At 33.4% G+C, this 16592-nt stretch overlaps 3 protein-coding genes across 4 annotated transcripts; 2 read left to right on the top strand and 1 right to left on the bottom strand.

The window, feature by feature from the left end:
* Positions 1-787: 787 nt before the first annotated feature.
* LOC120122729 (protein CROWDED NUCLEI 4-like) lies at positions 788-2227 on the top strand. Its single transcript, XM_039141840.1, has 4 exons — positions 788-937; positions 1027-1564; positions 1736-1878; positions 1952-2227. The coding sequence occupies exons 1-4, from the start codon at positions 848-850 to the stop codon at positions 2225-2227; spliced, it is 1047 nt and encodes a 348-aa protein (XP_038997771.1). The 5' UTR covers positions 788-847.
* Positions 2228-2300: 73 nt separating this feature from the next.
* LOC120122451 lies at positions 2301-3557 on the top strand. Of its 2 annotated transcripts, none has more exons than XM_039141586.1 (3): positions 2301-2737; positions 2810-3089; positions 3445-3557. In XM_039141586.1, the coding sequence occupies exons 1-2, from the start codon at positions 2326-2328 to the stop codon at positions 2962-2964; spliced, it is 567 nt and encodes a 188-aa protein (XP_038997517.1). In that variant the 5' UTR covers positions 2301-2325; the 3' UTR covers positions 2965-3089; positions 3445-3557. The 2 variants fall into 2 exon arrangements, with proteins under 2 accessions (XP_038997517.1, XP_038997518.1); XM_039141587.1 differs by having other exon boundaries at positions 3420-3463.
* A 2337-nt stretch (positions 3558-5894) lies between these two features.
* On the bottom strand, positions 5895-7830 carry LOC120122635 (1-aminocyclopropane-1-carboxylate synthase-like). The gene is made up of 4 exons (XM_039141758.1): positions 7681-7830; positions 7435-7566; positions 7184-7344; positions 5895-7097 (listed from the first exon to the last, which is right to left on the bottom strand). The coding sequence occupies exons 1-4, from the start codon at positions 7825-7827 to the stop codon at positions 6122-6124; spliced, it is 1416 nt and encodes a 471-aa protein (XP_038997689.1). The 5' UTR covers positions 7828-7830; the 3' UTR covers positions 5895-6121.
* Between the last annotated feature and the right edge of the window lie 8762 nt (positions 7831-16592).

The raw sequence follows: 16592 nt of genomic DNA on the forward strand, positions 1-16592 counted from the left end.
TGTTGTACCGTCATTTTCCTTTTTACCATTTCTCTGTTTTTCCCCATTGGTTTGCAGTTGACATGCTTTTATTTCCTTGGAGGAAGTACTTGTGCTCTATATATCCTCTTTATTCATACAATGTAGTCTTTTCTTTGCTGGATCGCTATATGAATTAGGTCTTGTAATGAAAAGTTACTATAATTAAGAATCCACAACATGATTGCAAAGTAATCCTTTTAATCTGTTTATAAGAGAGAGACATGATTGAATCTCCTGTTGCTGAAAGTGAACAAGTAAATACTAATTGGCTGGGTCAGGGTGGTTTTCTGCAGATATATGCATACTTTGTTGCATTTATACTGTTTGCTGATGATAATATAATTCATACAATAATTTTTACCATGATTTCAGATTGTGCAACAATTGTATAAATTTTAATAGAATTTTGGTTCAGTGAGTGTTAATTATTTGGTCCTATGTTTTAGTTCTGATGCAAAAGAGAGAGAGATCACCCGTGAACGGCAAATGCTGAGTGAGAGGCAGAAGATTGTACAGCAAGAACATGAAAGACTGCTTGATGGACAAGCTTCCCTGAATCAAAGAGAGGAATATATTTTCAGTAGAACTCAAGAACTAAATCGACTTGGAAAGGAGTTGCAGGCTTCAAAAGTGGCTATTGAAAAGGAACGAAGAGCTTTGAAGGATGAGAAATCCAGCATTGAGTTGCCTTTAGTTTCTCTATCAAAAAAAGAGGAGATTCCATGTTTCATTTGCCCATAACAGTTTCTGATTTGGAGCGCCGTTTCAATGAATTTGTTGCTTTTACCACATTGAAAGTCATAATAATTCAGTTCCTCTCTTGTGCATGCAGGCCATTATTGAGCGAGAAATTTTTCTTAGCAAGAAAGAGAAAGAGCTACTTGTTTCTCAAGAGAAACTTGCAAACAAGGAATCTGTGAGTTACTTTGTTAAACACTCTTTAGTGTGTTCACTTTGTTTCTGTTTCGTTTATGGGAAATTTGTTCTTTTCACTGAATGATGCAGGGTGAATTTCGCAAGGTTATTGCTAGTCATGAAAATGCATTGAGAACCAGAAACTCTGAGTTTGAGGGCGAGCTTGAGCTCAAGCGCAAAATGGTGGAAGATGGGATTGAAATGAAGAGACGGGCATGGGAGTTAAAGGAGATGGATATAAATCACAAGGAGGATCAAATTTGTGAAAGAGAACATGATCTTGATGTTCGATTGAGGATATTAGCAGAGAAGGAGAAGGAAGTGGCTGAGAAGTCAAATCTCATAGATTTGAGTGCTTTTGAAAAAGAACTTGAGTTGAAGAAAGTCCTTTTAGAAAAAGAAAAGGAAGAGATGAGTAAAACGAAACTAGAGCTTCAGGAGTCACTGTCGTTATTGGAAGATAAAAGAAACCAGGTTGATCGCGCAAACGAGAAATTAGAAGCCCTGAGAAGAGATACACATGAATTATTAACTTTAGAATTGAAACTGAAGGAAGAACTTGATATAGTTAGGGCTCAAAAATTGGAGCTGATTGCTGATGTTGATAAGTTAAGGGTTTCAAATCACGGTCCGAAAAAGTGATAACGTCCGTGAAATAATGGTTTCACCGCTATCCGAGTTATCCGCTACGCCCGCAATTGTGCCGTGACGGCCTAAATAGCGCCCGCAACGGCCACAATCACGGTAAACCTGAAATGACCGAAAACACGACCACGACGCGATTTGAAACCCTGGATAGGTTGGAAGCAGCACGTGTTTGCGAGGAGAGAAGCAATTTCGAAGTATCTCAAGGATGAGCGTGATAGATTGAAATGGGAGCGCGAGCATAACAAGGATGTTGAATCATTGAATCGTGAGAGAGAGGACTTCATGAAAAAGATGGTGACTGAGCATTCTGATTGGTTCAATAAGATTCAAGTAGAGCGTGCTGATTTCTTGAATTGAAACCCAAAAGAGGGAGCTGGAAAATAGTATTGAGAAAAGCCGTGAAGAATTGGAAAGTTCTTTGAAGGAAAGAGAGGAAGCATTTGAGCGAGAAAAGAAAAATCAACTTGATCATATTATTGCTCTAAAGGAAATAACGGAGGAGGAGTTGGAACAAGCTACTTCAGAAATGAGAAGGCTTGATGCTGAGCGGTTAGAAATCAAGTTGGACCGTGAGAGAAGGGAACGTGAATGGGCTGAGTTGAACAAGTCTATTGAGGAGGTTATGTGCAAAGACACAAATTGAAGCAACAGAGGGAATTATTGCATGCCGATAGAAAAGAGATACGTGTAGAGATTGAAGAGCTAAAAAAGTTGGGGGACTCGAAAGCTGCTTTGGATAATATGACAGTGGCTCAAATGCATCGCTCTATTGTTGAGCTTAGTCAGCAGAAAGCATCTGGAAGAAGGAATCTGAAGCAGCAAGCTGTCATGCAAAATGTTGAATCTGGTTCGGATAAAAATGAAGTTGTTGCTCTGAATGGCAATGGATTCAACTCTCCAATGTCAAAACCAGATAGTACTCCTAGCTCATCCCGTTTCTCTTGGATCAAGTGCTGCAGTGATTTGATATTCAAACATACCCCTGACAAGGCTCAAATGAAGCCTGAAGAAAGATCTTTGATATCTGATCATGCAGATGGATGTTTGACACTAGCTGGAAGGAAAAGGAAAGTTGACAACATACCTTCAAATGGCACTAAAAATAGTAGGCAAAAGAAAGATGCTTCTGTAACTGCAGAGGACTGTACTCTCTGCATCTACTTCTGTACTTAAATTGATTTTTTCTTAGCATGTTCTCTTTACAATGTCATTTGTTATTTTTTCAGCGCAAATTCCATTGAACCAAATACAGTGCTGGATCAGCCTGCATTGATGTCATACAAGCAAATTCAAGGAGGTGCTGATGAGTCCAATGTTTTAATTGTTGATAGAGCAGTTGATATTTCTGAAGTAGCTGTAGTTTATGTAAAAAAGCTGTAGATGATTTTTCCAATCTAAGAAATATTCATGGAAGTGCTACAGGAAATAATGGTAAATCCAGAGAAGCATTTTTGGTGCAAAAAGAACATATGGGGAATGTTTCTCAAGTTACCAAGCCCTCTCGGGTAATTTATGGTTGGACTTGTCTGCAAGTTTCTTGCCATCTTATTAGTATCAGCATTCTACTAGACTCTTATTTACAATATGAATTCTTTGCTTCTTTTTTTCTAACCGATGTCACATCTCCATTTGTTAACAGTATCATTCCCTGTTTTTGAGCAAGTTAATACTTTCTCACAGTAGGTATACAAGTTGATGGCTTCCATCTTCTTGGAACTGTTCCATGGCATTTTCTCAGAGCAAAATTGCCCATCTTATTGCTGTCCATGTTTTCTTAATTCGATACATGCTTCATAACTCGCTTTCCTTGTCAGTCTTTGTTCTGTATCCTTAAGGTTTATGCAATTTTTGATTCTGTAGAAAAAGGAAGACAAGACAGGAGAAGTTGAACAGAAATTTGTAGATGATGCCGCTGCCAAACCAGGTGAGAATGAGAAAACCGAACTGAGGGTAGTTGTAGTAGCAATATAACTTCTTTTTAGCTGCTAAATTCGATTGAAGTTTTAATTATTTTGTGCAAAGGTGCTCCGTTGTTTCCTGTCTTGCATCCATATCTTACATGAAATCATGAGTTATCATTAAAACAATAGATGTCTGATAAGATGAAGGCATTATCTTAAACAATATGAATCGACTTTAACAACCCCGCAAGAAAATCTACTTTTTTTTCAGGCATTTTAACCTTTCCAAACCAAACCTACTATTGGTTTAAAATGAAACTTTATTTTGTTGACCTCGAAATCCAATTGTTAATCACATGTATGGAGGGCACTTGGCAGACCAGAATAAAACTCGGATCGAAAAAAATTAATTTTAAACTTTGAGTTATTCAAGTCAATTCTTATTAGTGATTTGAATTTTGAGTTTAGTCGAGTTTAGATTTTAAAAAAAGGAATATTGAAGTTGCACTATTTTTTGTCTTTAGCTAAGTAATTTGATTGTTTCACGATTTGGTTTTTGATTTCTTTGTTTTTCTCTTTAGTTTTAAGTCCATTTTAATCAAATTTGAACCAGCACTCCTCAAATAACATAAAATACCTATGTAATTTCATTAATCTTTTTTTACGATAATTTTTGTTTCAATTTATTCCCTCAATTTTATATTTTTATTCAATTTGATTATTAGATTGTAACTTTTTACAAAATTTTATTTCATCAGTTTCTTGACTCTTTTATTCTAATATCAATACTTTGTCATCAGAATCCACTCTTTAAAAAATAATATTACAAATATGTTATATAATTTTAGATGATATTTAATTTATTAAATAATACTATTTTTATAACCCAATTGAAAATGAGATCAAACAAGTCTGCTACAAAAACTCAACTAAAGACCATTTTACAAATTTTACAAACATAAAAGGGTATTGAACGCATTTTAAACCAATATCTAACATTAACAACCTTTCCTAACAAAACAAACCAGAGGGTACCAATATTGAATAGTTTAGTATCGACAGGCTATTAAAAATTTTGACAGAACTTACAATATCGATACTTACAATTTGATATTGAGATCATTCATTCATTATCGATAACGAGTAGGAAGTATCAATATTATCTGTGTAGAATTGCAGAATATTATCATTATATTTTAAAACATGACCGAAATGCTCGAAATTATTATTATTTTTCATTAGCCACCATAAAATTTTAAAATTCAATTTGTTCCCGCTTAATATAACGATTCATCGATTGAATTTAATAAATTCGTTCATTTAATTTAATCGCTTTTATTTCAAAGTTCCATTGTGAACCATATGACCCATAATCATATTCCATTTTCACAAACCATTATAATATCATCTATTCTTTAATTGAGCTATGATTTCATTTCTATAAATGCATATACATAATATATTAGTTATATACTCTTGCATACGTACATAATCCGACATTTAATTAGAATATATTTTAAACATCACAAATGAATGTGATCTTTAGAACCGATTTCAATGAATGAGGTTTTGACCTTCTTTTATACTCTATCTTAGGACAATCCCAAGAAGTCACATGACATACATTGATAGGTGGGATAAGAGGGTTTGATAAGATTCTGGACGAGGGTATAACAGATTCTTTTGTTAATTGGAAACATAATATGGTTACTATCAGTTATGTTTAGGCAATGATCTAATTAAAATCAAGAAGGCCTACATACGAAATTCAATTTTTTTTTACGAATCCAATGACTTTAGTAGTTGATAAATTGTTATTATTTTTTTATGTTTCGGATTCAAGCACTACATGTACGTAAATGTATGAACGTTTAATATCAAATGGTTAAAAGTTTTTTGAATAAATATTGCTTTTGAATATTTATTCCTTGTTTTATATATTTTTTTACGTCTTCTAACTACAAAATCAAGTGAAAAGCGAAAACCATGGAAGCTTTTTGTAGGAACTAGGAAAAGAAAAAATAATCTTTCTAGTCTATTCTGCAAGCTTTATATTTTTCTTTTCTTATTTTCCTCAAGTTGTCGACAACAAAATCTCCCAACATTGACATGCTTTTGCTTTCTTAAAGATGACAAAAACACATGAAGACAACCATTTTTTTATCACTGCAAACCGAGTAAAATCTCAACCTTTCTTTAAGCACTAATTAAACCCTAGAAAAGTTAACTTGATAGATTTCTTACAAGCAACTCTTGGTTCCAAACTTTACGTAGCGGGTGACGACTTCGAGACAAAACAAAACCAGTTTTAGCTTTTATTCGCATCTAAATCTCCACAATCTTTTACTTTTGGTTGAAAAATGTAATACGCGTACGTAAAAGAAGGAACTGAATTAAAGATACAATTGTTTATAATTATATATATGTAGTTCTTTTTCTAGATATGATCATCCATGGTGGTAACGTAATTTTTTTACAATTGAACCTAAATACACTGCATGCAAATCCCACATGGACTGAGTGCACTCTCTCTTTGTCTACAAATTAAGAAATCACTTAAAAAAATCGTTATATAATTCCAAAAGGAACTATCAACAATGTGTTCACACTAGCTAAAAATTGTAGCTGAAATAGCTTCATCGTTCGTCTTGCTCCCGGTCATGGAAGGATAGGAACGACAGCCGGGAAATCCATTTCTCGATGTGGGACTCTTTTGTTAAGCTCTTCAAATCTCGATGACTCTTATTTTTACTGCTAGTGGTTGAATTAACGAAGGATTTTAACCTTTGCATGGCGAGTTTCAGAGTATCTTCCGACATGTTAGCGAAGCAAACTCGGAACCATCCTGGTTCACTGCAATGACACGAAGAACCGGGAGAAATGTTCAGTTTAACATCGCAAACTATTCTTTCCCAAAGCTCCATTTCAGCTTCGAACGTGTTGGAGCTCAATAGGTGCCTCATATCAACCCAACAGAACAGCCCGGCATTGCTGTCTAAGCAGCCGATACCGGCTTTTTCGAGGCCAGAAACCATCTTCCTCTGTCTCTTTTGAAGCCTTTTCAAGTTTTTGGCAGTGTAATAGTTCCTGAATTTCTTATCGGATAACATAACTGAGAGAAGATATTGAGTTTGTGAAGAAACTAGGCCAAAACTGGACATTTTCGTGGCGGCGGATACAACAGTGGGATCGTTGGAGTAAATTGCTCCAACTCGAAAACCAGGGAGACCCAGATCCTTGGAAAGACCATAAACAATATGAACTCTATCCCAGACCTCAGTTTTTTCCAGGTTTCTCTCTTTCAAAACTTCCATGATACTAACGAAGCCTGGGGAGCTAAAAACAGTTCCCGAGTATATTTCGTCGCTTATTAAATGAATTTCTTTGTCAGTAATGAAGTTAATGAGAAGGTCCAGTTCGGCTCTTGTCATCGTTGTGCCCAATGGATTCGAAGGGTTGGTGATTAAGATCCCTTTCACCCTTAGGTTCTGTTTTCGAGCACGTTGATAAGCTTCTTCAATGGCGGATGCAGTGATTTGAAAACGGTTGGAGCTGGTACAGTGGATTGGTACAATCTCAACACCAGTTCTCCACTTGAGATCTCTATCAAATCTGTGAATATATCAATCATTAGAAAATGTTCGATTTTATGCAGAAAATTAAGCATTTTTGTTGTTAGTAATCAACATTCAACATACCCTGGGTAATATGGTGTAGGAAGAAGAAAAGCGTCGCGTTGTTCAGCGAGGCAAAACATGAGCGTTTCATTGGCAGAAGTTGCACCTGCGGTGAGTACTACGTGATTTGGATCAAAAGTTACTTTGTTTCCTCTGATTTCTGCCATGAAATCAACCAAGGCCTGTTGATAATAGAAGATCATCAAAAACCAAGGAATACTATCGTTTTTTATGTTATAAAATGATAGATTTTGTTGAGCTTTTAAGCCTACCTTTTTGAATTCAGGAAGACCATGATAATCCTGGAAAAGAGCAAGCTCTCTGAAAATGGATTTCCCATCTCTCTTGCACCCAACAGCGTCTGGGTTTTTGGCCAGCCATGACTCAAGAAGATCAAACGAGAGCTGCAAAATAAACATTAAAAAAAACTTGAAAATTTGCATTTTTAACATTTTAACAAGCTAGTGCATAAGAAAGGTGCGTGAAGAGATTCCATTTTCCGGGCTTCTGTAAATTACCTGATTCTCTGCAAGACCCATTTGAATGATTCCTTGAGGGTTGTGGAGTTGATGGTAAGGGTTTTTCTCGTATTCCTGCAATCCTAGGAAGTAAGAAGAATCTTGTCCATGAGAGTTGAACGTGGCTTTTCTTGACAACAACACCATTTTTTCTTCACAAAAAGAACCAAAAAAAGGAAGATTGATGGGAGTAAGTAAAATGATAGCTTTGAGTTTGCTGTTGAAAATACAGAAAATTTCCTTCGATTGTCGTTGTTAATGGCGATCGATATTTGGCCTGCCAATTGGGTGTATATATATATATATCTGAAGTAAATTTAAAATATTTCAAAAATATTAAACCAGAAAATAAAAGTCAATGCTGACATGGAACCGATTGTTTGCTGGTCGATATGTTCCCTTTCCTGTCTTCCCAGCTAACCCAATGTCGGCCACTTTGTTTGATCTCCCTCACTAACCAGCTTAACTTGTACTATTTAAAAAAAAAAGTTAAATGGTCTTCAAATTAATTTTATTTATAATATTTTTAACCAATTTTGATCATAATTTGAAGATATTAAACACATGGACGGTGGAGATTGGTACTACAAATCTGTGTTCCTCGATGATAAAGCAAAATAAATAGAAGAAGGGATAGACGTAGATTCGTTTAATTTGGTTATAGCATATTTTCGTAATATATACAATTAAATTATCACAGAAATAATTAAAATTTAATACTATAAAACTGTACGAGATATAGTGAAGAAAACATTATATGAGAAAGATAATATCATTTTTTACCACACTGATATTTAACCTATAGATCAATTAATTTAGATTGAGTACCGTAAAAATTATTATATAAACGACTCTTAATTTAATTTGTTTATTCATAACCTTGGGAATAAAATATTTAATCTTATTTAAAAGATCTAATGCGTTATCTGACTAAACTAACATACTAATAAAAATGATAACGGTAAGTGGTTGAATAAAATGATAATTAAAATATTTAATCTTATTTTGAGGCATATAAGCCGGACTACAAATAAGGTGGCAGATCGACTAGCTAAGATTACCATAACAAGAGGAGAGGTTCATAAGGTATTCTCCGTTCCACCGCGGGAAGTGGTTGAATTAGTTCAACAGGAAGCTGCCGACTATATTTTGACAGCAGAAGCTTAATCTACTACAGTTTATTTCTTTTGTTCACCAAAAAAAAAACCCTTTGTATTTCTCTCTTTATTTCCTTCTTTTTATAAATTTGGAAGGAATCTATTAGCATGAATCATATTCATAGTATTATCTAAAGTCTCGACAAATAAAAATCATTCATCTCATCTTTTTTTATCATATCTATAATTCACTCATAATTAACTTCTAAGTAAATGTCCACTTCCATAATTACATGGAAAAAAATGAAGATTCATCTTTAAAAAGATAACATGAAATAAAAAAGTGAGATGGATAATTTTTATTAATTAAGACAATAAATGATGTGATGAATATGATTCATGTATTAATTTCTTTATGTTAATCACATTTTACTATTTGATTGTTTTGTAGTTTAATGTCATAAATACAAGAAATTATAATAAAAATAAATGAATGTAACACCTCAAATTTAATGAAATTAGGACTAAATTGAAAGATTCGGAACCTTGCATCCTAGATTTGAACTTTTAAGAAGTTCAATGACTAAAAGTGAAATTATTCCATTTCTGGTTAATTTAAACAAGGGTTAAGGTCGGTGGGCTTTGAACCCAAACAATTAGGTATGGTGAACCATGACCTAGCCATTAGGCTAAGGCGCTATTAGTGTCAGAATTCCATTTTATTTATTTTAAAAAGATTACAGATGGATTTTAAATCCCAAAATCATATAGATCCTAGGGACGATCGAACCAAATTTCCCTAAAATTTATCTTCCCTATTGCCATCTCTTCTGCCTCGAACAGTCGTCCTCTGACCACCGTGTCGTGCACCTCCAGTATTGTTGTGACCAGCGTCCACCCACAACTAAAACCCCTCAAATCGTCCATCGTAAAAGGCCTTTGATTATCGTAAACCGTCCTTCGATATGCTTCAATAAAACCATCGTTGCTGTGAATTTTATCATAATTTTACGTCGATTTTGCCACCATCGTCACTGAGTTCCTTACTAGGTTCTGACCAAACCCAACCCCTCCAATCCCTTGTCGCCATCGAATCCTCCTTCGTCGACGTGGGTAAGCTCGAATTTAAGTTTTCGGTGATTTTGGAGAATTTTGTTGTGATTTTTGGGTTGATATTGATTAATTCGAGTATGCGGATGATCAGACTCAAACTACATTCATAGACACAATAAGACTGATAAGAAATGATTTCAAGTACAATGATTAGTCTGAAGAGCAAATCACCTCGAAATCTCTAAATTCTATTCATCATCGTTAAAAGCTTTAATACTGAAATTACTTGATTATAAAATTACAAAATTGCCCCTATGAGGTAAAAATGGTTGGACTGACTTGAGAGCGAAAGTACTTTGAGAATTCATATTTAATTCGACTAATCACTGTTTCATCTATTAAAATTCCTGATCTACTCGGAGTCACTGATAATCGGATCCTAACATTGGAGTAGGTACAAGACTTATAATTGTTGATTTATCAACAAACACCTAAAGACTAAAATATTGGAAGTATTATTTGTAACACCTACGACCCGTATACTGATGTCAATACATGTTATAGATGTCACATGAATTACTTAAAACATTTTTCAACTCAAAAGTAATTTAAAATTTATTTCCTTCAAATTGTAACTGATAATATAAAATATTAAATCACATAAAATTTTAGCATAATATTTAAAACATATATTAATATAAAACACATCCCTTTATAATAATAATACTGATTCATACTATCCATAGTGAAATAGAGTAAAACAATGTAGTTTAGCCATTACAAACCAGTTCCAAAATAGTTCACAGAGCAACTAGGACATTCAAGTGTACATGCCACTAACTAAGTCAAAATCACATCAAAGGATGTCTTACTGATATTGTAATATCTCTTTGATGTTGGAGTTTCTCGGTACTCCTTACTCCTACTCCTACTCCTGATCTTTACCTACGCGTGAAAATCATCACATGCTAAGTATATACTTAGTGAGGCAATTAAAATAATAAACATTGCAATACAATTCATGCATGAATTTAAACATTATTTTCAATGCAATAAGATCACTTTACCTGCATGACTAATTTTTTACCATAATCACAAGATAATAATATCATTATTCCAGCATTGAAATTATTATCAACCAAGTACTTTTACAAAGGCACAATTACATTTAAGCACCCCAACTATACGAATATTACATTTAAATCACCAAACTTCCATAATGGTCAAATTTCACATCTTATCACTCAAAACATAGTTCCAAACAACAATTTCCAGCATAGTCCATCAAGTATTAAACAATTACACAATAATTCAAAACTTTTCTAAAATTGTCGATTTGGTCCCCAACTTTTCAAAAATTACATAATGGTCCCAAATTTTTATAAGGCTTGTAGAATAATTCCTACATCATTTCCAGACCTTACATAATTTTCTCATCCAAACAAGCCATGGTTGAATGCTCTAGAGCTCTAAAACTAGAGTTTTCATGATTTTGCTCAATTTTGATTCGATTCAAGCATGAAATCTACTTCCATCCAACCTTACAATATTTCTACAATAAAAACCCTAATCAAATTTCATCAAAACACAAAGTTCTATAACTCTAGGAAGATTGAACAAGTTTTAACATCAAACAAGCTTGAAAATAAATCTACAACCTCAAAAACATCAAGATTCATCATTAATTTCATGAACCCTAATGTGAACACAAACCCTAGGATTTGGGATCTTTGAAATCAAACAAAACTAGCAATCATAAATGGTACAAAAAGATAGCGTTTATCGTGTAGAATAATTTTCTATTTCACAACATAACCGAAATCCAAAGGAAATTGCTAAAAAATGGAAAACAATTTTTTCTTATCTTTGGAGGGGTTCACGACAATGGAAAGAAGACGAATAAGTTGGCATGAAATTTTAGATTAATTTCATGCTAATTTACCTTTAATTTATGATTTAATAAATATTAAATTCATTTAATTGGGAAAAGACCAATTTACACTTAATGAAACTTCGTATTTACCATCAAACCAAGACACCTCAACCTTATCATCTTTCAAAAGTCAAAGATGAACAAACAAATTCACACTTTACCGATTTTCCCTTGAAATTTCCAAAAAATTACAATCTTACCACTTTAATCCAACGATCCAGATTTAACATGGAATTAAATCCTCAAATCCAATGGTTTATATTATTTGCCAACATTTTAAAATATGGAAATAATATTTTTAGGTCTAATTTATCATCCTTCAATTTTTCCTGAAATTCCTATTCAATCCGATTTATCGAATATTTTTCAAACGTTATCGCTTTATAACTTTTAATACAAAATCCGTACAAAATTTCTGATTCCAACAGAAACGTCATTCTTGAGGTAAACTATTTATTTACGAGACCGGATTGTAACTTTTTAAAATTACCATTTTAATCCCTAAACTTTTCTAAAGTTTATACTTTAATCACTTAACTTTTAAAAAAAATTTGGTCACTATCCAAAATTTGGGGTATTACACTATTCATGTTTGAATTATTTGGAAAAATTGAATTAAATGGAAATATTGTACGGAAAGAAATGGCTGGAATACCATTGAATTGTAAATTTAACCAAAATGCATTGTATTGTAAAAAGACCAAGATTTCCCTTGAAGGTGAAAAATAACCCAGAAATGACATATTTGACCAATTATAAAAAAATGCATATATTTGGATCGAAAGGAATTACCACAATGTCATTGAGCTACGAAATAACTAAAATAACCTCCGATATTCAAATAACTGAAATACCCCTGAACTCCAAAATGATTGAAATACCTAGAACTCCAAGATGACTGAAGTTACCTCGAGTGTTGAAGTAACCTAAATGTCCTAACGACTTGGAATAAGTGAATATATTTGGATAAATTCTAGAAACACCAATAACCTTATGTTGTATCGTACCTAAAGGCTATGGAGCATAACTTAATTAAACTGGGTATTCTAGATACTGATATATCGCAGAAAAATATAATACCATCAAATTCCTGATCGTCTCCTCTAGTTCCGTTCTGTGGTGATTCTGAAAGTGACCAGTTCAACCAGTGTAATCAATATTAAGAAATGATTATTCGTGAAGTATATCAGTCCAGATTATTGACAAGTTTTACATGTGGAGATCGATTAGTACGATTTGAATCGAAGTCATGATAATGTGATATAAATTCAGAATAATGAAAACTACCATTTTTATCCTTATTGGATTAAGTTACTAAGAATCCATTAGAAATTAAAATGTCCAAAATACTCCTATTTGCCTGAATAATGGGAACACTCATGTTATATATAATCTTCAATAACTCTGATGTGAAAGATTCTGAATATCTTCCTGATTACTTAGTGCCTTTGAAAAATATTTGAATATTATATGATCTTGATCGTTCACTTCCCAAATGATTGATGAATCCATTAGCTATCAAACCCCTTTTATAGGGATCTTGATTCTAAAATCCTATTAAATTACAAAAGTTTCATGATTCCCTACTTGATAAATACCAAGTACCTCCGAAGAATAATTGGATCCTCTAGTGTGTTCCCTATGTGACATATAATTGTTTTACCTATTTAAAACGTGATTTTCTGAAATTACAGATTTGCTGATGTTTTGATTTACTGTTAATGAACTATGGATACATGATATGTGTTCTTTGATTACATGTTTTCATTGGAAAATATAATCATTCCTGATTTATGGATCATGGTATCTACTGGTTACTACTTGAACTATTTTATTAGGACATTATCTGGGTATGATGGAGTATGGTGGTTCAGCTCGATCAAACTAGTAATTCTTTATATAGGTTCAGACCGATCAAGCTGGTAATTCCTTACGGACCTAAGGTGACCCTTAGGTAAACTCTGAGGCCTCGAGAAACTTTCTTGGGTAGGCTCTCAAGACCAAGGCACTCCTTTGGGTAAATCATGTGATTGCATATGGTGTATGGGTGGAAGGAATTCATGTGATTTAAATAACTACATGATCATTTTTACAATATACTACTAGATCATGATTTTGATATTATAGAGTACTGCTAAATATGATTTCTATTGGGGACTGTATTGGTAGGATGGAGTATGCAAGTTCAACTCTGTTAAACTGGTAATTCCTTATACAGGTTCAGACCGATTGAGCTGGTAATTCTTTATGGACCTATGGATACCATTGGGTAGGCATAGAGGCCTTAAGGTACTCCCTTAGGGTAGCTCATTTGCTGTGTGCTTAGGGTATGTCCTTATGGATGCAATTCTGGGGAACTGCATAAAGGTGTTCGGTTGGAGGGTATTACTATGGTTTTAACATATATTTTAAACTACTAACGTTTTTAAAGGATCTATATACACTACTACTCTGGTTATTGGAACACACTAGACATCCTTCTGATCTCCTGAACTTGGTTCTCTGAATGTTTCTTCTGAACTGAAATCTTCATGTCTTTTACTCGAAGAAATATCAGTGGAACCACATCTCATCCCGAAAACTTGTAGACGGCTAAATCAATAAGGAAAATTTATGCTTTTTCATTTATCTGCATGTCCTTAGCATCACTTGGTAGTTCTGTATTATTGAGCTTCCCAAAGCTCACTCTTTTATTCTCCATTTTAGGTTAAAAGAATTATTGATCCAGTGCAGCTATCGACAACTGTAATGGGAGTTCCATTGGCTTGGGTTGAAGAGAACGGTACAAGGGAAATTAGGGGGCATGTAGGTCACATTTGATTTTTATACTGAGTATGAACTTGTATGATTTTAGTTCCGTCTGTAATACATGAATGGTTTTTCTGAACTTGTATTTTACTTATAAATTGTTTTATGATTTTATGCGCTTTAACATAAATTTTAATTTTTCCTGGATTTTTATTATGAGTTGCTCCGGTGGCCCTAATGTGACACTCGGATCGGATCGGGTCACCCGTATCGGTCTGACGGTGTTACAATGACAATCGTTATATTTATAAAATATTAAATAATTAATTTAATTTAAACTAACAAACCACAATAAATTCAAACAATTCATTACAATAAATTTCAATCAAACCTACATATATAATTAAAAGATTAAACCTTAAAATTCTCAAGACGAGAGTGCTGAAATTGTATATTAGCGTTCATGATATTATTGATGAAGATTCATATGTTCTGGAAAGTAACAAAGTTATAAAATATTATAGACCAAAGCAGAAGAGAGTTTTTGTTTTTCTGTAAATGAAACCGACATTGTACCCCTTCACAAGTTGTACAAAGTGAAAATCAATTTTTGTCTTATCATGTTTTGCTGAGCGTTTCTTTGAAATTCGATTTACATGTTACTTCAAATTCTTCTTTTAGTTATCTGAGAGATGAAAATCAATAATATCATTCAGTGATAAATTTTAAGAGGTATTGGGTGCGGTCCTATCTTTAAAAATCTTAAATCTTTATATAGTTTAGATTTTTTTATATCGTTTTATTAATGATCTAATTTCGTACTATTAAATTTTTAGTACAACTTTTTAAGTTCACACTCTTAACATAAATTCTTGTGTGTATTGAAAAAGCCACGTGGTTTTGTTGTAGGAGAAGGGTTATTAGGGTATGCCGGCATGTGAAAGTGAAAACCCTTGCTTGCATGTCCCCACTAGGAGCCAGCAACAAGAGGCACCAAGGCCCCATTTCTCTGCATAAAGAATGTAGTTCCCGACCGGAAGGGACCAGAGGTGGCCCTAATTGGCTAACCAAGTGCCAAGTCTAAAGCCTTCCATTGGTGACAAGTAACATGACGCTGCGTTTTAGTCAATGGACCAATCGCACCATTTGTGTAACCTTTTCCACAATAACGTAGGCCCCTCTCCAATCCTCCATGAACGATACCTTTGTCTCTTCTTTATGACAATGATGCCTTGACGTAGGTAAAAATCCAATATTGAACAAGTTAAAAAACAACACAACACGTATAAAATTATCAATCAGACAAAATATCATAAAGGTGATGATAAAAAAATCCCATTTTGATTAAAGTCTTGGAATGGAAGAAAAACTATTTTTCTAAAGAAAATAAGTAATACATGTCGTGGAAACATTGAACTATGTAAAGTTTTCAAAGATGGGATGTTGGACTTTTTCGTGTGTGATTGAAGGGTTATGGATTTTTAGGATGTTTGTAGGAATTCAAGGTCAAATTGCATGGAAATTTATATATAAATAGGATATAACTTAATATTAGGTATTATTTTATTCAAATTCGTTTTCTTGAAGCTTAAAAATGGCTTGGACGGTCTTATCCAAATTGGTTCCAAGATTTACGAAAACCTTAGTGTTCAAGCGATGTGATGGTTATGTTTTCCTTGCCCAAATTAACCTTGTGAGTACAAAAAAAGTATGGAATCGATAGGGCAACTTAAACCTAGCTAAAAATCTTGTTCCATTATACTATCAAATTAAGGCAAACTTGAATATGAAGCTAGGTTTTGTATAGGGTATGGGCCCATTACGTTTGAAGACAGTTGATTTAGTTTTTGTCTATTAATTATATATCCAAGTGGGTCAAGTGATCTTGGAGTTCATGCATCATATGGGTCTCTTGTTAAATATGAGCAGATATGTTAGGGGTGAAAACTTAAGAAATTATATTAAAATATTAAGAGATGTGAAATTATAAAATTTTAAAAGTGCGAAATTAGCTTAAAATATAAGAAGGATATCTTAAATACAAGAGGATTTAAAATTTCTATAGGGTGAGACCGCACCTG

The sequence above is a fragment of the Hibiscus syriacus genome, unplaced genomic scaffold (assembly GCF_006381635.1).
Source record: "Hibiscus syriacus cultivar Baekdansim isolate YM2019G1 unplaced genomic scaffold, ASM638163v2 tig00110387_pilon, whole genome shotgun sequence".
Taxonomy (NCBI): domain Eukaryota; kingdom Viridiplantae; phylum Streptophyta; class Magnoliopsida; order Malvales; family Malvaceae; genus Hibiscus; species Hibiscus syriacus.

What these genes read in the sequence shown, in the direction of transcription:
- LOC120122635 (XM_039141758.1), bottom strand. Translation starts at nt 7,827, where the DNA reads ATGGTGTTGTTGTCAAGAAAAGCCACGTTCAACTCTCATGGACAAGAT. An exon ending in GTCTTCCTGAATTCAAAAAG is followed by an intron (nt 7,345 to 7,434) that starts GTAGGCTTAAAA and finishes TATTATCAACAG; the next exon opens with GCCTTGGTTGATTTCATGGC. An exon ending in CCTACACCATATTACCCAGG is followed by an intron (nt 7,098 to 7,183) that starts GTATGTTGAATG and finishes ATATATTCACAG; the next exon opens with ATTTGATAGAGATCTCAAGT.
- LOC120122451 (XM_039141586.1), top strand. Translation starts at nt 2,326, where the DNA reads ATGACAGTGGCTCAAATGCATCGCTCTATTGTTGAGCTTAGTCAGCAG. An exon ending in TGCAGAGGACTGTACTCTCT is followed by an intron (nt 2,738 to 2,809) that starts GCATCTACTTCT and finishes GTTATTTTTTCA; the next exon opens with GCGCAAATTCCATTGAACCA.
- LOC120122729 (XM_039141840.1), top strand. Translation starts at nt 848, where the DNA reads ATGCAGGCCATTATTGAGCGAGAAATTTTTCTTAGCAAGAAAGAGAAA. An exon ending in GTTAAGGGTTTCAAATCACG is followed by an intron (nt 1,565 to 1,735) that starts GTCCGAAAAAGT and finishes AACCCTGGATAG; the next exon opens with GTTGGAAGCAGCACGTGTTT. An exon ending in AGGACTTCATGAAAAAGATG is followed by an intron (nt 1,879 to 1,951) that starts GTGACTGAGCAT and finishes GAAACCCAAAAG; the next exon opens with AGGGAGCTGGAAAATAGTAT.